Here is a 22,103-nt window from a genome sequence, read left to right as displayed (position 1 = left end):
GGTTTTTCTCAAAAGGGCGTTTCTCAAAAAGAGTGGGGTGTTACTCTGGTATCCTGGCCATATTTCCCATTGGCCTTTACTAAATTTTGGCCTACTAATAATCCCCACCTGTGAACTGGCTTCATCACCCTGTTCTCCTCCCCACTGATAGCTGATGTGTGGTGAGCCTACAGGTGCAAGTTGGTGGCAATCGCATCATCCACATGCTGATACTGGGAGGCAGTCCCCAGTCTTAAAAGTGCTTTGAGTGGAGTGTCCAGAAAAGCGTTAAGTCTAAGGAATTATTATTTTGTATCAACAAGGGCTACTGTACATAATCGTAAGGATTTTTATTATTATTATCAATATCCCTTTTGACAGCTAGGTACAGTAGCATGTTGTTTTAAACAGGCAAACTGCAGGAAATGCAAGTTATTTTTAGAACACTTTACACGTACAGTATGCAGTACATTCAAGAAAGTAGCGATGGGATCTTCAGTTACCTAGCGTCATTAGGTAATAAATATGACAAAAATAAATGTAATTGTAATTATCTAATTAAAATATACTTAGGAATATCCAATTGACAGACACAGGCCAAACATCTCGTTAACAGTCTTTCTTGTATCCTTTAATACAATTTTTACATTCATTCTTTGCACACTTACACATCATGCAACACTTTGGTTTTATTTTAGTGTAGCACAGATATGTAAAACGTTGGCTCATTTTGTGGTTTTATTTTAGATTTCATTTTTGGTTAAGCAGATAAATGTAAATAAACAAGCTACACAATCAGAGGATATCTAATGAATTTATTGTGGAATCATACAGAGAAATAGAAAATATGAGTAGTGTTTGGTTTGTGATAATGCTGTTTAACTCATGCGACTGACAGTTTGTCAAGCAATGTTGATCTTCTAAACACTTCAATCTATAAATCTATTTTATTAGAGCAGAATACTCATGCAACTTTTTTTTAAAACTTTGCTTCAGAATTGCTTGTCATTTTATTAAGTAACAAAGTAGAACAGAGGAAGAAAACCTGACTTTTAAAAGGAGGAATGTATAGAAAAGGTGTAATACATTAGTTCACATAACTACACAATTAAACAAGCTCCAAAGCAGAGTAATAGAATATGATATTTACGAAGTAAAAAGAATGACCAGTGAATCTTAATATTAATGTCCCAATTTTTTTTCTGGGAAAGAATGGACTGTCGAAGATAATATTCAATGTAGAATTTTTAATCTGAGATAAAATTACATACAGTAAGATATTTCAGAAAATCTAGATAAGCATAGATATATTATGAATTTTACAGTGATTTTTAGGACATTTTCCCCATTAAATGTTTTTTTTGTATTTTTGTCAGGCTTTATTAAAATTATATAACATTTTGGCATAAATATACAGAAAAGCAACCCATAACTCGATGCTAAAATTGCAAATATTTCCACAGCTACTGCAAACTTCCCAGGGGAACTGATATAAGCTGGGATAAAGGTGATCCAGACAGCACAGAATATGAGCATGCTGAATGTAATGAATTTGGCTTCATTGAAGTTATCAGGCAGCTTCCGAGCCAGGAAAGCGAGTACAAAGCACATGGCAGAGAGGAATCCTATATACCCTAACACAGCAATGAATCCCCCTGTTGATCCTAAATCACACTCTAGAATTATTTTTTCTCTATAGTATTTCGTATTCTTGTATGGAAAAGGGGGTGATATTGTCAACCAAAGAACACAAATCAAGACCTGTATGAGTGTGAAAACAACAACATTTAACCGCTGCTGTGTGGGTCCAAACCATTTCATAATGTTATTGCCTGGCAGTGTAGCCCTAAAGGCCATTAACACCACTATTGTTTTGCCCAGAACACAAGAGATGCACAGGACAAATGTGATCCCAAATGCTGTGTGGCGCAACATACAGGACCAGTCAGAGGGCTGGCCAATGAAAGTAAGTGAACAGAGGAAACACAGTGTCAATGAAAAGAGCAGAAGGAAACTCAGTTCAGAGTTATTGGCTCTTACTATTGGAGTAAATCTGTATCGGAAAAAAATAAAAGCTACAGCTATGGTTAGGCAAGTACCAAGAGCTGCAAATGTTACTAAAAATATTCCCAAATATTCTCCAAATGACAAAAATTCAATGGTTTTCAATAGACATTGATTCCTTTGTTCATTAGATCTGTATTCCAATGGGCACATATAGCAATCTGCTGAATCTAGAAATGAAAGAAAGAGAAAAATAAACATTTTCTGTTTTAGCAGAACATTATCTGTTGCATTCATTCCAAAAGTCCTAATAAATATAAAGTGGTAACATATTTGAAGCATGGAACATTTCAGATGGTAAACTTACAAGTTTTACTTAATTAAATGAAGAACAGCTGGATAGATAGTTTTATTGATTGAATCATTAAATCATTAGATTTGCTTCATTGCTACTTATTACCTGTAGTGTTGCTGAACTCTCCCTCTGCACAGGAGATGCAGACAAAGCAGCAGACTGGCTTCCCTTTCTCAATGGCCTTACGAGTCCCTGGAAGGCAGCTCTCACTGCAGACTGACTTTGGCACCTGCCATAAAGTGCAGTTTAAAATAGTCAAACAATAGTTAAAATTGTTTTTATTAAATATTTTTAAAACATTAAATAACTAAATGCTGTATAGTGTTGTAAAGTTGTATATATTTTTCTTTTTTTACATTGACTTGCTTTTAATTAACTTATATTGCCTGTTCAGTATGAAGTAAGTTTAAGATGTTTTGTCATTTATCTGGTATGCTTTATCATTTGCTGCCTTACACAGTGAATGAATATTTACTGTATACAGTAAATATCTTACCTTATCCTGACCACCTGCCCACACAGCACTGACCCCATTCATCTTAAACTGTTGTCCTTGTGGTAAAGATGCATCATAAAGACCAATAATGTCAAATGTAAGTGCATCTGTTTTCACCTGCCAGTTTAGTAATGAATATCTTGCAACTGGGTCTCCATTTTCATCAAAGTACACATTCTCACCATTCTTCATTGTAAAATTAGTGTTTCTCAGGAAATTTAAAACCTGTGAGAAAATGTTTTGTGGTGAATATCAGCTCCATTGAATAATTGAGAAATTTAAGTGGAATACTTTTGCTTACCTGCCAAGTTTCTGTTTTATTTTTATTTGTACATGTTTTTTTTTCAGATAATTCCTGTCCCTTCTTGCAAATTATCAGATTGTGCAATGAATGACCTACAGCATACACTGCTTTATACACATTATTTAATATCCTCATTTCTGACACATCAGTGTATTGATCATTTATTCCTTTCAAAGTCTCATTTCCTGTGCATTGCTTCACATTTGTCCCTTTTTTGGATGTCAGACTACAACTGAAGACTTTCTCCCAGTATTCATTTAAGCCAGTGTTTCCAGGTGTGTTTGATGGACGAGTATTGAGAATAAATTCTTTCAATCCTGGTATCTCTGTGTTTGGAATTGCAAAGCCAATTGCTCCACCCAGGACTGTGTAACCTTCTTGTAGTGCAAGGAACCTATTTGTAATCCAGGATTCACTGCCCACCCATTGAAAGCCTGAGATGTTCTGAATGAATAGCTCTTTTACTAAAACTCTCAAATCTGTATGAGATGAAAAAGCAATAATTACTTTTGAAGAAGATTTCTTAATAACGTCTACAACTTTCAGGAACTTCTCTCTAGAATCTGTTCTATAAATGGTTTCTAAATATTCAATACAGATCCCCTCTTGTTGTGCCACTTGTACAAAGGTAGCCATGCCATCATTGCCATAAGCATCATTACTTCTAATGGCCCCAACCCAGGTCCATCCAAAGTGCTTCACAAGCTTTGCCAGGGCTCTGCTTTGGTAATAATCACTGGGAATTGTCCTGAAGAAGGTGGGAAAATCCTTTCTGTTACTGAGACAGGCACAGGTAGCAAAGTGACTGATCTGCAGCAAGAAAAAGAAGGTTAAATACAAAAAACACATGCAGCAACATTAGATGCTAATGTTTTTTATTAATTAACAACCTGCTATTGAATGATTCAATCAAGACTAACCCACAGGGAGACTCACACTACAATATGAGTACATCAATATCAATTTTAATAGAACATTGCAGTAAGGAGATGTATAATTAATGGCACTACAGTGTATATTTATCTTATAAGCACTGTGATTGCATATGAGATTGTCCTGAAGAGAGTGGGAAGATGCTTTTTGTTATTGAGATGGGCACAGATAGAAAAGTGACTGATCTATAAGATGATAAAGATGATTCAATAAAATGTATTCAGAACTCATGCAAACATACACCCAATCTCATTTACATATTCCAAACCAAGCAAATGATATTTGTGTTTTTATTAATGAAACTGTTGAAACAAACTGTTAGAAGCTGAAAAAATAATCAAGATTAAGTTTTTTTGCACTCATATACTGTTTTGTTTAAAAGACAATGTGACATACAGTATGCAGAAAGGAGCTGACAATGACACTCATTTATTTCAGAATACCATACATATCTATAGACATCTTACTGTGATTACTTTCACATCGTGAGAGTCTGCTGCTGTGTCTCTCAGCGTCACTGAATGTCAGACACATCTAATTTCTAAATTGCAACTCAAGGGTTGAAACGTTTTGATACTTCCTAGCAACTAAACAGATCTTGCTGTATTATAATATTATATTTTTACAAAATAAGATAACTAATGACACATCTAATCTCAATCTGCTGTGTTCTAGACTGAAGATATTTAATGTCATCAACCTGACCAAAACTGAATATTCTAAGTGTGGTCTTACTTGTGAATTTTAAGATTTAGACAAGGTTTTAAATTCCACGCCTTTTGCTTATACAGTATGCATATTGTGTTTGCTTCTTCATTGCTTCAAATCATGGTCTTGATAATAACATAGCATCACCCCTTTAATATTATACATATAACATTATACTCTATGTCCCTATTGCCAGTGTGAATCACTTTCATTATCAAAGTTGTCTTTGCTATGTGTCTTTTCAAGTCATGATTTTGACTTTCTCTAAATCTAAATTAAAATATAGTTCATTTTCTTTAGTTTTATGTACTACTTTTTAGTTTAAAGAATTCTAGCAGTTCTAGTAAACAAAAAATGCCTTTTCTAAATGAATGTTGGATATATCTTAAAAAGCCATTGATTCTTTGTATTCTTCTAATCTCCATCATTTCAAAACCAGTTACTGATTTGTCTGCTGTTTCCTTATTAAGTTCTGTTCACATTTAAAAACATTATTGTCACAGTTGCCATGCTCCTATCTGTTGGTGCTGCTCAAAATCTAAGTGAGAGTAAGAAAGTAAAACACATCATCTATGAACTGTATCATCCCCCATTTGCTGGAGCTTGACTGGTAAAATAGTGTCAGGACATGGTGATATATTGGATTTTTACTGCTTTTACCTCTGCAGTACCTCAGTGTCAGCTGTGTTAAAATCAATCATAGTGCAATATAGTTTAAACGGCACTGGGGTCACAATTTCCCTCTTGATCTATTCTTTAAAATATGTTGATATTGATAGTTTCAAAACATACTAAGCTTTAAATGTTCAGCTTTTGGTATAAATACTTAAATAATTGTGAGAGCATCTACTATTATTCCAGTATAGCAGGAAGTCTGAACTATACCTCCATTTTACAAACCATATAAATAGCCAAAATACAAAATCATAAAGAAATATAATGTATAAAAACAAGTTTCCACCCAATCTACAAAAACGATACTATGCAACACTCTTTCATAAGGGATGCACTGTATAATGAAATTAATATATTTTTCTCACCACTGGGATATGAAAGGGTCCAACCATTCTTGAAAGAATTATTGTAGATTGGGAACCAGAGTGTCCTATAATTGCTTGAACATTAGAAGTCTTGGTGCAGGACTGGTTAGATAAAAATCCTATTTCATATGCATTCATTAATTCCAGTGACGCTTGTACAACCTTACTCATTGAGCTACAGGAATCATATATCTTATAGCCCAGGGAAACATCAGGAAGAAGGTCTGTACTGTTATTTATTTCTTCAATGGAAAATATCATAGTCTGAGCGTACTGTAATTCTCCCGGAGCTAATCTGAAAGGATTAATTCACATGTCTCAATAATAATAATAATAATAATAATAATAATAATAATAATAATAATAATAATAATAATAATAATAATAATAATAATAATACAATCTAGTTTGAAAAAATTAAAAGTGGTCAGATTCTGTTAAGTTAAGATATATGGAAAAAAGAAAACAGTAAAGGAAATCACTTACCCATCACATATAACTTGTCCTGGTTTGATTTTAAATGTTGGTGTTGTAATAATAGGGCTTTTATGAAATGAAAAAATAGCTCCTATTGTGATGTCTCCTTCTTTTGAAAACTGAGGCAGTTCTTCTGTTCCATACGGCACACAAATGGGTCTTTGAGCTCTTGTAAAAATGGCAATTAATACCACTTCAACAAGGAGCAGCATTGTAAAGTGTTCCTTCCACTCTGGTCTGAAGTTACTGTACAATTGTTTACTTCACAGCACTTATATGCCTCTTTCCAAATCTCCCATGCTCAACATGAAGCAATGTTCACACTCGCACCAAAGCACCTATTCTCAGAGGTGAGAACTATGCATTAATCAACTCAAAGTGAAAAAATAATTGTACTCATGTATCATGTATGTGTGAGATGATAAATATGTTTGTTATTGCTTCCTGGGTGCTATCAGATTTTTTATCTTATTATCCCAGTAGGTTGGAACTCTACTGCTTGTTTTCGTTGGCATACACAAGGTTTAAAAAGAATATACAGTTCTTATGTTCTGTATGCTGTAACATAATTGAGTAGAGGAGCTGTACCAGAATACAGTGCTAATAATTTCACATAGAATAGAAATGTAAATGAAAATCATATTTTTAGAAGGAAAGAGAAGCCAGAACCTGATAAACTGCTCTAAATCAGTAAAAAATAAGACTGATTTCTCCATTTCTCCTGATGGGTCTTTTCCTACTGTATGATATAATAGCTGGCACCCTTCCTTTCACCCAGGACTGAGACACTAAGACTGGATTTTATTTGCTCTAGTGGTGATGTGAGGGTTTTAATTTACTGTTATGATTAGAAATATTAAAAGCAAATTGCAAGAGTATTTGATGACTTTTAGGAATCAATCAAACATAACACATAGATGTTAAACATAAAATGTACAATTTAATGATGTAACATCAAAAACACACATTACTATAAATGTAACAGAATATATCTGTTAACCGATCTGCTATGATACAAAAGGTTGATCATTCACTCATTAGAGTGAAGAGTTAATAACTTCAGAGTTGAAACACATCAACTTTAATGTGTTACAGTGTACATCATACTGTAGGTTTCATCAGTCTCATATAATTACATCACATTCATATTCTCAGATACAAGTAAATATGCATTTACTATCATGAACTAAACAATGAACATGTTTGGTATGATAGTTCAACTCTCAAGAATTATGATGTGAATAAAGAAGTTTTATTCTCAATGATCAATCAGCCAAATATCCTTGATGAGTTCAAACTTTCCCAATGAGAAAATGGATCTGGGCAGCTGCTTGCTCTGTGCAGGGAGTGTCTCAGTACAGAGTGGAGAAGATAATAGTGTTGCGTTACCTGTCTTTAAATGTAGTGTTTATATCAATCTGTGTATACTTGTCTTCTTGGAGTCCTGCTACAAGGCAGAAGGGTTGGAGAACTCGGTTCTTCCTGGCTATACGTTGGTATTTGTGTTCTGATATTCAGGGTGTTGACAAAAAAAAGAGTCCACCTGTCTTATTTTGTTGACCAGGTGAACAATAACAGTGGGTTTGCGAACACAAGATTTCTTCTGTCGCAGAAGGAATACCTTGGGCAGAATTCTGTAAATTACTGACTCACTCTCTTGGCCTGGCACCTTGGAGAACATCTTAAGTACTGACTTGGGCTGCTTGGAAAAGTCAGATTGCCAGTTTAGATGGAGACAGGTCAGGATGTTATCAGGTAGTAAGCGTATGAAGCCACTTATTTTAGACTCAGGTACCTATCCTGCGTGTCCCTCATAGGTGGATCTTCCTTTGGGCGATGAAAAAGACAGGCCAAATGCTTCCTTGACCCTATGGTCTTGGGAAGAAATGGACTACAGACTCACTGGAACCCATATGCACTATATTTCATTAGATTTTACAGCATTGGACACAGCTTTACTATGTCTCTTATCAGAAGGGCCTCTTAGCCTCATTCCTGCATTCACAGACAAGCTGAAGCTGCTTGTCAAAGCAACACAAAGATTATTAGAAATCTTTCATAACACGTAAATCTAAGTGAAATAATGTGCCTTGCCATTACAGTCTTCAAAAACACTATAGTTAAAAATTGACATAGTTCCTCATTAAGCATGTATACTGTATAAGCCCATTTCACTGGTTACACTTAAGCTCCACTGAAGTCCTAATAAGTATAAAACACTTATAACTGTTTACTTTGCATAACTGTTTACTTTGACTATATTTGTAAAGTGAAATTCTCTTTAAAAACTTTGGCTTTCTAGCATGGTGAATGGACAAGAGCGACATAAGTGCTCACATTACCATAATCCTTATCAATATATACTGTATGAGTGTCTGTAATCTACAGTATGTTCTGCTAGATAGGAAGCATCCTGACTTAGTACGGGTGAACTGGACTGGAGGAAATACAAGTTATCTGAAGAAAAAAACTTATCAGATATTTTATTGGAGCTGACACCAAGGCACCTCTCAAGAGATGAGTGATGGGATTATCAGACTAATTAGCTATTATAAATACCAAATTAGATAATGTGTAATTTACCAAATTTAATGCCACATGTTAAATTTACTACCTTTCTTATGAACATCCTATAGCTTTTATAATTAGAGATTTCATTTGTGCATAGGCAGACATGATAAAAGTAAAGAGACAACATGATAAGAATATACAGCATATTTATTGTGGAATCATACGGAGAAATTGAAAATATGAGTAAGATATTTTAGAACACTTTAAAAAAGAAGGAAGTATGAAAAAGGAGGAGTCAGCTGCAAGGAAACTTAAAATGTGACTAAAACAGTAATGTTAGTGACTAAGAATAGTTTAATTTCCTCTTTTTTACTGTGAGTAACTGTCAAAGGTAATTTGGAATTCAGAATTTTGAATATGAGGTAAAACATTATAGATAGAAACACATGGTGAATATTACAGCGCCTTTGAGGACACTTTTCCCATCAAAAGTTTTTTTGTATTTTTTTCAGGTTTTAGTAAAATTATATAACATTTTGGCATAAAAATACAGAAAAGCAACCCATAACTTGATGCTAAAATTGCAAATATTTCCACAGCCACTGTGAACTTCCCAGGGGAGCTGATATAGGCTGGGATAAAGGTGATCCAGACAGCACAGAATATGAGCATGCTGAATGTAATGAATTTGGCTTCATTGAAGTTATCAGGCAGCTTCCGAGCCAGGAAAGAGAGCACAAAGCACATGGCAGAGAGGAATCCTATATACCCTAACACAGCAATGAATCCTGCTAGTGATCCTAAATCACACTCCAAAATTATCTTTTCTCTGTAGTAGCTCATGTTCTTTTTAGGAGAAGGTGGTGTTTTTGTCAACCAAAATACACAAATCAATACCTGTATGAAAGTTAAAGCAAGAACACTTAATCGCTGCTGTGTGGGTCCAAACCATTTCATAATGTTATTGCCTGGCAGTGTAGCCCTAAAGGCCATTAACACCACTATTGTTTTCCCCAGAACACAAGAGATGCACAGGACAAATGTGATCCCAAATGCTGTGTGGCGCAACATACAGGACCAGTCAGAAGGCTGGCCAATGAAAGTAAGTGAACAGAGGAAACACAGAGTCAATGAAAAGAGCAGAAGGAAACTCAGTTCAGAGTTATTGGCTCTTACTATTGGAGTAAATCTGTATCGGAAAAAAATAAAAGCTACAGCTATGGTTAAGCAAGAACCAAAAGCTGAAAATGTTACTAAAAATATTCCCATTAATTCTCCAAATGACAAAAATTCAAAGGTTTTCAATAAACATTGATTCCTTTGTTCATTCGATATGTATTCCAAGGGGCACCTATAACAATCAGGTGAATCTGGAAATGGAAGAAAGAAAAAATATAAACATATTGTTTTAGCAGAAAATGATCTGTTGCATTCAATCTAAAAGTCCTTATAAATAAATAAGTGGTAACATATTTGAAGCATGGAACATGTGCCATTTCAGATGATAAACGCACTGAAGATATAATCAAATTTAATTATTCTTGCTAAATGAAGAACAGCTGGAATGATGGCTTTCTTGATTGAATCATTAAATCATTAGATTTGCTGTACCGCCACGTCATACCTGTAGTGTTGCTGAACTCTCCCTCTGCACAGGGGATGCAGACAAAGCAGCAGACTGGCTTCCCTTTCTCAATGGCCTTACGAGTCCCTGGAAGGCAGCTCTCACTGCAGACTGACTTCGGCACCTATAGTACATTACTTTGATTCAGTTTTATATAGTTTACTTAAAAATAGCTATTGGTAAGCGAGATGTATAATATTTTGTTTTATTTTTTACATGTATATTCTGAACTCTATTTATAAGCCACTATTTTGTGGCTTCTTGTTTTTATTTTTGTCCATATTGTCTATATAGAATGCATGATCATCTACTGCATTATACAAAGAATGTACAGTATATGTAAGAATACCTTACCTTTTCCTGACCACCTGCCCACACAGCACTGACACCATTCATCTTAAACTGCTGTCCTTCTGGTAAAGAGGCATCATACAGACCAATAATTTCAAATGTGAGTCCATCTTTTTTCAGCTGCCAGTTTACTAATGAATACCGTGCCACTGGATCTCCATTTTCATCAAAATATACATTCTCATCATTCTTAGTTGTAAAATTAACTTTTCTCAAGTAATGTAAAACCTGAAAGAATATGAATAATGATGAATGTCAGTCCTTATACTGTATATTTAAATATTAATTGAAAATATTCTTTAAAATAACTCTAAATGTAGATACTGTAATACATTCAGAATTCAATACTTGTACCTACCTGCCAAGGTTCTGTTTTATTTTGATTTGCACACATTTCTCTTTTAGAGAATTCTTGTTCCATTGGGCATTTCATCAGATTGTGCAGTGAATGAGCTACAGCATACACTGCTTTATACACATTATTCAATATCCTTTGTTCAGTTACATCAGCAAATTGGTTATTTATTTCTCTCAAATTCTCTTTTCCTGTGCACTCCTTAACACTTGCCTTCACAGATATAAAACTACAATTAAAAATGTCCTCCCAAAACTCATTCAAACCTGTGTTTCCAGGTGTGGTTGATGGACGAGCATTTAGAATAAATTCTTTCAGTCCTGGTATGTCTGCATTTGGAATTGCAAACCCAATAGCCCCACCCAGGATTGTATAGCCTGCCCTTGCAAGGTTTTTGTCAGTAATCCATGCCTCACTGCCCACCCACTGGAAGCCTGTGACATTCTGAATGATTAATTCTTTAACTAGTAGATCCATTTCATTATCTGCAACAAAAGCAACAATAACTTTTGATGATGATTTCTTAACTATGTCTACAACATCAAGGAATTTCTCCCTCGGATCAGTTCTGTAAATGGCTTCTGAATATTCAATACAGATCCCCTCCTGCTGAGCAGCTTGTATAAAGGTAGTCATTCCATTGTTGCCATAATCATTGTTACTTCTAATGGTCCCAACCCAGGTCCATCCAAAGTGCTTCACAAGCTTTGCCATTGCTCTGCTTTGGTAATAATCACTGGGAATCGTCCTGAAGAAGCTGGGGAACTCCTTTCTGTTACTGAGACAGGCACAGGTAGCAAAGTGACTGATCTGCAGCAAACGAGATGAGTACTCTGTCATTTTAATAATTTTAAAAAAGATCTTAGAAAAGCCCTGTGTCAGTCCTTCTATCAATATCTAAATGTATGCAATACAGTCTATCCACAGTAACTGTATAATTTGACACTTTTTGTTGTGCTTTTTATTGTGTATAATTTTACACAGGAAATGCAGGAACCTACTGTATCATGGCACTTGCAGGTATTGTAAAACGTAACTAAGAAATATAAACAACATTCTATTTCGAATACACAGACACATGTATTCTGAACTGTCCTCTGCAAAGGAAAAAATAGACGTTAATTCCACACTGTAAAGCAAAAAGTCAGAAAGGGAAAATATGAATATGTGGCAAAGATGTGTATAAAGAGAAGAAAAAAAAGAGAAGCAGAGAACTGGCGATGGGAAGTTATTTCTTTCTAAACCTCTCCTTTCATTTCCAGATTTCTGCCTTTCACACTTTCCCTAACAAATCGTCTCTCGGGTTTCAGCCCCCTTTTACCTCCACCCATTCTCATTTTTCCTTATGGCTACTCTTTGGCTCGTAGTCCTGATCAGTCTTTTACTTTTTACAATGTATAATTCACTTCTATACATTGTTAACACACATACAGAAAGCTGTTTTTTTTTTACGTACATGTATGGCTGTCCTTCATTTTAAGCAAACGTAATTTACTCACCACTGGCATGTGAAAGGGTCCAACAGTTGTAGCAATTCCTATTGTCGGTGTTGAGCTAGAGTGTCCGATGATGGCATGGACAGTTGATGGTTTGCTGCAGGACTGAGCTGAGAGAATTTCCTGTTCTTGTCCATTCAGTAAAGCCAGTGATGCTTTTATAGACAGTGTTATGGAGCGACAGGAATCATATAACTTATAACCGAGTGAGATGCCAGGAAGAATGTCTGATCTATTATTTATTTCTTCGATGGCAAAAAGCATAGTGTAAGCAAACTGGTATTCCTCTGGATATACACTGCGGGGACAAGAATTTAAAAAATGCTTTATTATATCATAAGTGGAATGTAATCTTTGGAGATAGAGCATGTTTCATGGACAAACATTATTGCATTTTTTTTCCTTTTTAATGATTTATTAATCAAACAAAATCAGCACTTGCCTTTCACATCTCATGGGTCCTGGATTGACCCTAAATGTTGGATTCTCAATAACTGGGTTTTTATGAAATGAAAAAATGCCTCCTAATGTGATGTCCCCTTCTTTTGAAAATTGAAGCAGTTCTTGTATTCCATGAGGCTGACAAATAGGCTTTTCAGCTTTTGTGAAGAATGCAAGGAAAACAATTTTTGCAAGCAGCCACATCACAATCTGTTGGTATTACTGCTGCCTGAAACTAAAATGCTTTGGTTCCAAGCACTTATATAGCCTGTTGCAAATTGGTATGCTCAAATTAACATGAAGCAATGTTTAAGCTCATCTCAAGGCATTAATTCTCAGAGGTGAGATCAGAGCTTTATTTTGTCAGGGGAGAATGAATACAAAAACACAAGTGTGTAGGATATAGTCACCATATATCTATCTCAGTAATTCTCATAAACATGCCTGTTATGTGACTTAATTTCTTTGGAAGCCTCAGGCATTTTAATTTCTTTTAGCAGTTTAATGACAGTTCTGCATGTGTGTATGAATTTGAAAATGTGAGAAAAGGTGAACTCTGTGACTCAAGAAAGGAGCAGAAAAACAGAAAAATTGTGTTTTTTTCTCTCCTAAATAAAACTTACAAATATTTTAATGGACATCAGAAAGAGACAATGTTAGAGATCGCAAGTGGCTCATCAAGTAAATACTGTCCCTGGGACATGTTTAGGTGATCTCCAGATGATGTGTTTTCCAGCCAGGTTCAGTTATCAAGTGATTGGAATTCTCCAAGTGATGACGCACAACTGGCAGAGAACCAGGTTCATGTAGATATTTACAGTAACTCTCGTAACCTGCCAAGAGCTTGCAGGCTTTTAGTGAGAGAAGCAGTGCTCCTCCTGGTGGCACTGTAGAGCAAACAGTGCAAACGGCACAAACGCTAACTAAATACTGTAGCAATGAAACGTCTTTCAGTTGATTAGATGTTACATTTTTTCCATCTTATCATTCTTGAGCATGTGGAAGTAAGTTATTGTTAGGTGTTATACAAAAAAAAAATGTGTAGGTCTATGCAAATATAATGAGTGGGATTTTTCTATTGTATGCCTAACTAATTTGGTATATCAGATAGAATCTTAATATCTGGTCTTACATCAATGACTCCTATAGCCACACGCATAGAAAGTGCTCTGAACTTCCCAACAAGCCATACATCTATTGATATGAAACTTCACAGCGACACACAGTCCAACGTACTGTACAGTAGGTAATGTTATATATATGTAGAAGTAACCTAACCATAGTCACTCATAAATATGGAATTCCCAATTACTTTTCTATTGTATGCCCTCTTCATTTGGAATCAGCAGTTATTGATGACCTCAGCTTACTGGTGGAACCCTCCACCATGCACACTGGCCAGGACCATTCATTATTTCACATGCTGAGAACTCACAGTGCCTCATGGGAGAAGGTTCCTCTGTCCAGCTCAGTCCTACCTGTCTTTAAGCAGTGCCACTGACTGGCCAATCGTTTAGTGCCACTTGTGATCATACAGTCATACAGTCATACAGCTGCTGAACTCAGATATTGAAATTCTGTCTCCAAATGAAGGAGGTACATTAATTTAGAGGCTTGTTGGAACTCCTTTAATAATAATAATAATAATAATCATCATCATCATTATCATCATCATCATCATTCCTTACACTTATATAACACTTTCCTGGACACTCCACTCAAAGCACTTTATAAGTAATGGGTACTCTCCTCCAGCACTGCCAGTGTGTAACCCCCACCTGGATGATGCGACGGCAGCCGTAGTGCGCACAGTATGCTTCCCACACACCAGCTATCAGTGGGGAGGAGAACAGAGTGATGAAGCCAGTTCATGGAGATGGGGATTATCAGGAGGCCATGATTGGTAAGTCCCAGTGGGAAATTTGGCCAGGACGCCGAGGTTACATCCCTACTCTTTTTGAGAAACACCATTTTAATTACCACAGAGAGTCTGGACCTTGGTTTTATGTCTCATCCCAAGGATGAGACGGACCTGTAGGCATAGTTACATCCCAAGGTGCCTTTTTACAGTATAGTGTCCCCGTCACTATTCTGGGGCATTAGGATCCACACAGACCACAGGGTGAGCACCCCCTCTAATACTGTTCCAGGAGCAACCTTAGCTTTTCCAGGAGGTTTCCATTCCAGGAAGTGACCAGGCTTACACTTTTTCTTACCTTCTGTCTATTGTGAGTTGCAGGGTCATATGGCTGCTGGCCAAACATGTTTAATGGTAGCTGAAAGATGTGTTTAATAAATGTAGAATAAGTATCACTGAGAAACAAGTATAGTTTAACAAATAACATTTATTAGACTTACGAACTGAGTGAATAAATATGTTGTCATACGTTGACTACTAATGTCTGCAATTGTCATAAGGATGGTTCTTGATACTGTATATCCCAGAATTGCATAATCTTCTCTGAAATATTGTTCAACACAGCACAACAGAACACAACACAAGCAGTTAATGTCAGAAAGAAGTAAGAAAAAAACTACATTTTTCTATGTTTGTGTAATCTGAAAATATGGTAAGCAAATAATAAATCATGTTGCAATTAAAATGGGATTCTCTTACATTGTGTTCTGTAAATTCAGAACCACTTTGAATATAAAAAAGGTGGAGGGGAGAAGCGAAAGGCATATTTGGTACAGTTTGCTACTTCTGTGTAAATTTCTTTTCAAAAGTATAGATGTGTTTACCCTTTACTCATTAAATGTTTTTTGGTATTTATTTCAGGTTTTATTAGAATAATATAACATTTTGGTAGAAAAACACAGAAGAGTAATCCATAACTTGAAGCTAAAATTGCAAATATTTCCACAGCTACTGTGAACTTACCGGGGGAGCTGATGTACGCTGGGATAAAGGTGATCCAGACAGCACAGAATATGAGCATGCTGAATGTAATGAATTTGGCTTCATTGAAGTTATCAGGTAGTTTTCTAGCGAAGAAGGCGAGCACAAAGCATATTGCAGAGAGGAACCCTATATATCCTAACACAGCCCAGAATGCACCTGCAGATCCCAGGTCACACTCCAGAATTATTTTTTCTTTATAGTATTTTACATTCTTATTTGGAAAAGGAGGTGTAATTGTCAACCAAAGAACACAAATGAAGACCTGAATGAGGGTAAAACCAAGAACACTTAAGCGCTGCTGTTTAGGCCCAAACAATTTCATGATGTTATTCCCTGGCAGTGTAGCCCTAAAGGCCATTAACACCACTATTGTTTTCCCCAGAACACAAGAGATGCACAGGACAAATGTGATCCCAAATGCTGTGTGGCGCAACATACAGGACCAGTCAGAGGGCTGGCCGATGAAAGTAAGTGAACAGAGGAAACACAGTGTCAATGAAAAGAGCAGAAGGAAACTCAGTTCAGAGTTATTGGCTTTAACAATTGGAGTAGATCTGTGGTGAAAAAAAATAAGAGCTATCACAATGGTTATGCTGCTTCCCAAAACAGAACAAGTAACTAGAAGTACTCCCATTAATTCTCCAAAAGATAAAAACTCAATGTTTTTTAAGACACATTGAGATCTTTGTTCATTCGATCTGTACTCCAAAGGACACGCGGTGCACTCCACTGAATCTAAAAAGCAAATACAAAATACCATATTTTTATATTTCTTTATCATCTAAATCCACTTGCATATGTATTAGATACTATATATACTGTATATGTTAATGTTAATTATATGTATCATGTAAAAACAGCCAAAACATTTTATGTAATCATATCTAAGTCCTGTTTTGTAGCTTGTGTTGCAGCACATGACTGTACTATAATGTTAATAATGTCTGAATATTACTTTATCTTCTTTTCATACATTAGTTGAGTAATCAAAATTTAGGAATCCTTGTGAATAAAAGAGTTCCTAGAATTACACAGATATGAAGGAGAATATATGACAGAGAAATTGCAGAATTTTACAGCTTCCTCTTACATTTTACCTAAGTACAGATGTTTATTTTAAGTAAAGTTTTGTTGGATTAAATACAAGGAGCTGTAAATTACATTTAATAACTCAAATTATTTTCTACTGAAAACAAAATACAAATAAAGAAGGTGGCAGGAGACGCTTTTTTAACCTTCAGGCTCAGTTTAGATGTGGAATGAAGTGAAAAATAAATGCAGTCTTCAGTATGAGAAAAGCAAAAGGAAATGAACCCAGCATTATTGCATAAAAAGGAACAACTAAAGATTTATTCCACGCTGAAAAGAGAAGAAAAGAAAAACAATGTTTCAGCTGTGGAGCCTTCCTCAAAATATTGTGTTTCTTTTCTTGTTTAAACCTTTACTTGTTCTTCTGCAGCCTACAGTACACATGTAAACGCAGCGACCTACTTGAACTATTGCATAAATGCCATCAAGGCAGAATTAAAAGTGTTTAAAGACAGATGGTCTGACTACTTGTCTTACTGCTCCCAAGCCAAAATCACGTTAGTTGTCATTATGAAGCAATGACAACTAACGTTTCCTTAGATTCATATATTACCTGTAGTGTTGCTGAACTCTCCCTCTGCACAGGGGATGCAGACAAAGCAGCAGACTGGCTTCCCTTTCTCAATGGCCTTACGAGTCCCTGGAAGGCAGCTCTCACTGCAGACTGACTTCGGCACCTGGAAGAAAGCAAAGTTGAGTTAGACCTGTTCACAGATGTATTTAAAACAACAACAGGTGAGTTATAAATATTGCACAGCGGTACAAAGCACTGCCGCCCCCCACCCACCCACCTTGGAATACAGTTTGTTACAAAAGCCTCATTTGTACACCATATTCTGTGGCCATCTCTATCAAAGGATTGGGTTAACTACTATAAGTGACATGAAGTAAGTGTATGATGTGCAAAAACAAGAATGCCAATGTCACCCCTAATATTCACTCTCTTGCTTCCTCTCTCATTATAAAAGTCCTGTTTAATGTCACAGTAGTATGAATCTGAATTTCTCACCTTATTTTGATCACCAGCCCAAACTGGATTGACGCCATTCATTATAAACTGTTGTCCTTCAGCTGAAGAGCCATCATATAGACCAATAATTTCAAAAGCTGTGATTCCCTCCTTATTCTGCTGCCAGTTTACTAATGAATATCGTGCAAGTGGATCTCCATTTTCATCAAAATGCACATTCTCTCCATTCCGAGTTGTGAAGTTCACTTTCGCCAAATGCTGTAGCACCTATCCATAAATAAGCATCATTAGAGTCTTTGTATTGCATTTAATTTCTAATAATGTGAAAAATAACACATTTCTTTACCTGCCATGGTTTGACATCATTTTTATTGGCACATGTTTGTTTATCAAAAGGTCCTTTTCTATGGCTGCATACTAACAGATTGTGCAGTGAATGAGCTACAGCATACACTGCTTTGTACACATTGTTTGATATCCTCAGTTCTGATACATCAGTGTATTCATTATTTATTTCCTCCAATGTCTCTTTTCCTGTACATGGCTTCAAATTTTCATCATTGTCGGAAGTTAGGCTACAGCTGAAAAAACTCTCCCAGAATTCAGTTAAGCCAGTGTTTCCAGGTGTATTAGAAGGACGAGCATTTAGAATGAATTCTTTTAGTCCTGGTATCTTTGCATTTGGAATTGCAAATCCAATGGCTCCACCCAGGACTTTATAACCTTCTTTTGAAGCGAGGTTGCTGTGTGTAATCCACGATTCACTGCCCACCCACTGTAAACCTGTTACATTCTGATTGAATAATTCATTGACTAATAATTCCATATCAGCATAAATTGTGAAAGCAACAATTACTCTTGAAGTTGACTTTTTCACAATATCTACAACTTTAAGAAATTTTTCTCTAGGATCAGATCTGAAAATGGCCTCTGAATATTCAATACAGATCCCCTCCTCCTGTGCAGCTTGTACAAAAGTTTCCATCCCACTGTTGCCATAGGCATCATTACTTCTAATGGCCCCAACCCAAGTCCAATCAAAGTGCTTCACAAGCTTTGCCAGGGCTCTGCTTTGGTAATAATCACTGGGAATTGTCCTGAAAAAGCTGGGGAACTCCTTTCTGTTACTGAGACAGGCACAGGTAGCAAAGTGACTGATCTGCAATAATGAAAAGGAAGTAAAGTTAAAACATGAGACATGCATCTTACATTTTGAAGGAATATTTTATAAATTATTTATTTGGTAGAAACATTAAATTACAAGGTTGGATTCCAACAAGGAGAAGCTATTTAGCCCATACAGCTTATCTGATAGAAAGAAGATTACAATAGTAGTATTTGTTCTACTTATTTTTTTCTCTGTTTATCTGTTTCTACTTATCTTTGTATTATCTGTTTGCCTCATAACATTTAATGATACTTGTAACAATAATATGTATGATATTAAGAACATCATCCAAAAAATAATAATATAATAATCGCTGGGAATTGTCCTGAAGAGGCTGGGGAACACCTTTCTGTTACTGAGGCAGGCAAAGGAAGCAAAGTAACTAGTCTGAAGCAAAGAAAGTTGTGGTAAAATAAAGGGAAAGATCTATCTTTGTTAATTTTAAACATGGTGATATAGAAAATATCTTCAAAATAAAATTGTAAAAATACAAAATAGAAAATCAGAACAATTTGAAACTCACATATTAAACTCAACACATATATCTGTTATTTAAAATCCATTTATTAACAAGCACATCTTGCCTGTAAATTGATTCTATAAATGGCAATTCCTTAAAGATTGTTAATTGTTAATAAAAGGAGGTAAAATGAAAATGTGAGACGTATATTCTACATTTGCAAGTGATCTTTTTCAAATTATTTTGTGAGATGATATTGATTGATGGTCACATAAAATTGCAAACAAAAAGTCTCCAACAAGGAAAGGTACAGTGTAGAATTTGTAGAATGAACATTACAGTGGGTAGAGAATTGGAAATACTTTTACCCTTTAAATTTTAAATTGATCAAGAAACATTTAATCAGATTGACTCCAAGGAATGCGCTACATGTAGAGTACCTAGTCTTTTTTAGTTTTGAACTCAAAAGGCACTGAAAACGGGAACATGCATCTAAAACTGAGAGCAGAATCAATTGAGAATAGAGAACATTTTTAGCTAGATGGGCTAAACAGCACCCTTTGTTTGTAACCTTTCTTGGTTTGAGAACAACAATAATTTTCTTCATCATCATTAGACAGTATCAGTAAAAACAAAAACATTTTGTTTTACTCAGATTTTCCTCATTGTTTAAGAATTAAGAAGAAATTCATTCTCACCACTGGCATGTGAAAGGGTCCAACAGTTGCTGCCATTCCTATTGTTGGTGTCGAGCTAGAGTGTCCGATGATGGCGTGGACAGTTGATGGTTTGTCACAAGACTGATTAGAAAGATTTTTTTCATTTCCATTCATTAAATCTAAAGATGCTTTTATAGACAGTGGTACAGAACGACAAGTATCATATATCTTATAACCCAGAGACACATCAGGAAGAACATCAGAACTGTTATTTACTTCTTCAATGGCAAAGATCATAGTTTGAGCAGATCGTAATTCTCCAAGATTTAAGCTAAAAGGAAAATGACAGCAAATATTAGCAAGTGTAAGCATTGCTGTAAAATAACTGATATTTTTCTGACAAATTAATCAACTTTGTCTTCATTTAGTGGGAAGAATTTATATTATTCTTACAAATTTCAACTATTGTGCTACTTTGCTCACAATCATATTAAATTACACTTTCACGCTCACATACTATATAAACAGTAACATATTATTTCTCAGTGAATGATCTAAAGTGTTTTATTTTTCTGAGCAAGTGATGACTTACCTTTCACATCTGATATTCCCCGGGATGTTTGTAAATGTCAGGCTTTTAATATCAGTGTTTTTATGCATTCCAAATATACCTCCGATTAGAATGTCCCCATCTTTTGAAAACTGAGGATGTTCTTGTGTGCCGTAAGGCTGACAAACTGGGTTTGCATCATTTATGAACAAAGCAAATGATAATGTTACAAGCAGCATTGCAAACCGTCTTCTCCTTATTGTTCAGAGCTCATGCACATTAACTGAAGGCTATTATATACTGAAACTCAAATCCTTAGAGCTTAGTATGAAGCACTAATCAAACTTACACCAATACTCGAATTCTTAGGTGTGGGCTCAAGTGACTTTATCTGCCTGGGGAGAAGACAAAGCACAAAACTCTCTAGTGGGTCTGAACCAGTAGAAGTATTTGTCTCTAATTGTTTATTTATATCATGCTATGTGCCTCAGTCTTCTGGAAATGGTCATTTAATTGATTTGCATTGTTGGTTTTGTTTTTGGGAAAACTTTCAGAATACACTGTATGAGGCGCATCTCTTTCAATGTAATTGGCTACCAACACCCTTCATGGTGTGACAGGTGGAAGGGATTTCCCACTGTGCACCACTAGAGGGCCATCTCACTGTCCCCTCTCTATCTAATTCCTCATAAGAATGTACTGTATATCAGCACCACCTGGGGTTTTCATTAGAAACCCTATATTACATTCTCACACGATCTCCCCGTGTTCGCTTCAGAACCATGGCACCAGCTGAAAGGCTGCAGAAGCCCTTTTTCTTCAGAGAAATCGTCACACTCTAGTAGATTCTCTCTACTAATTATTTCCTTGCAGGCTGAAAGAACGCAAATTCCTGGTGACTACGCATTGGCTCTCTACCTCAACCAGCGGTATTGAACTGCCGCTGGTGAAAAGGCAGCCAGGAATTCCACACTGTTACAATGAGAAGTGGATTAAAGTCTCTTCCGATCATTTTGCAGTTTTATGAAAGGGCTTTTACAATGACAATACTGAATTGGTGTCTTTATGCTTTGTGTTACTTTATTATTCCAGATGGGGAAATTTGCTTTGAAGGCAGTTAAAAGACATACAGTACAGTAACACTATACCTTGAACACAGCATGAACCCATTAAAAATAAGATATATGTATTATGAGAATGAAAAAATAATATACAGGGAATTAAGCAGGCT

General features: G+C 35.7%; 3 protein-coding genes across 3 annotated transcripts; all 3 read right to left on the bottom strand.

The window, feature by feature from the left end:
• Window positions 1-2,432: 2,432 nt before the first annotated feature.
• On the bottom strand, window positions 2,433-6,080 carry LOC148677240 (extracellular calcium-sensing receptor-like). Its single transcript, XM_088623182.1, has 3 exons — window positions 5,820-6,080; window positions 2,835-3,059; window positions 2,433-2,567 (listed from the first exon to the last, which is right to left on the bottom strand). Exons 1-3 carry the CDS (start codon window positions 6,078-6,080, stop codon window positions 2,433-2,435), a joined length of 621 nt encoding a protein of 206 aa, XP_088479308.1.
• Window positions 6,081-10,285: 4,205 nt separating this feature from the next.
• LOC148677239 (extracellular calcium-sensing receptor-like) lies at window positions 10,286-12,897 on the bottom strand. The gene is made up of 3 exons (XM_088643837.1): window positions 12,637-12,897; window positions 10,786-11,010; window positions 10,286-10,555 (listed from the first exon to the last, which is right to left on the bottom strand). The coding sequence occupies exons 1-3, from the start codon at window positions 12,895-12,897 to the stop codon at window positions 10,352-10,354; spliced, it is 690 nt and encodes a 229-aa protein (XP_088499963.1). The 3' UTR covers window positions 10,286-10,351.
• Window positions 12,898-15,745: 2,848 nt separating this feature from the next.
• Window positions 15,746-20,638, bottom strand: LOC148677238 (extracellular calcium-sensing receptor-like). The gene is made up of 5 exons (XM_088619504.1): window positions 20,362-20,638; window positions 18,382-19,194; window positions 18,075-18,302; window positions 17,619-17,742; window positions 15,746-16,711 (listed from the first exon to the last, which is right to left on the bottom strand). Exons 1-5 carry the CDS (start codon window positions 20,617-20,619, stop codon window positions 15,813-15,815), a joined length of 2,322 nt encoding a protein of 773 aa, XP_088475630.1. The 5' UTR covers window positions 20,620-20,638; the 3' UTR covers window positions 15,746-15,812.
• Between the last annotated feature and the right edge of the window lie 1,465 nt (window positions 20,639-22,103).

This window comes from Lepisosteus platostomus, chromosome 2 (assembly GCF_059453375.1).
Source record: "Lepisosteus platostomus isolate fLepPlt1 chromosome 2, fLepPlt1.hap1, whole genome shotgun sequence".
Lineage (NCBI taxonomy): Eukaryota > Metazoa > Chordata > Actinopteri > Semionotiformes > Lepisosteidae > Lepisosteus > Lepisosteus platostomus.
The sequence above is the reverse complement of the archived record's forward strand: the minus strand, read 5'-3'. Positions and strand labels throughout refer to the sequence as shown.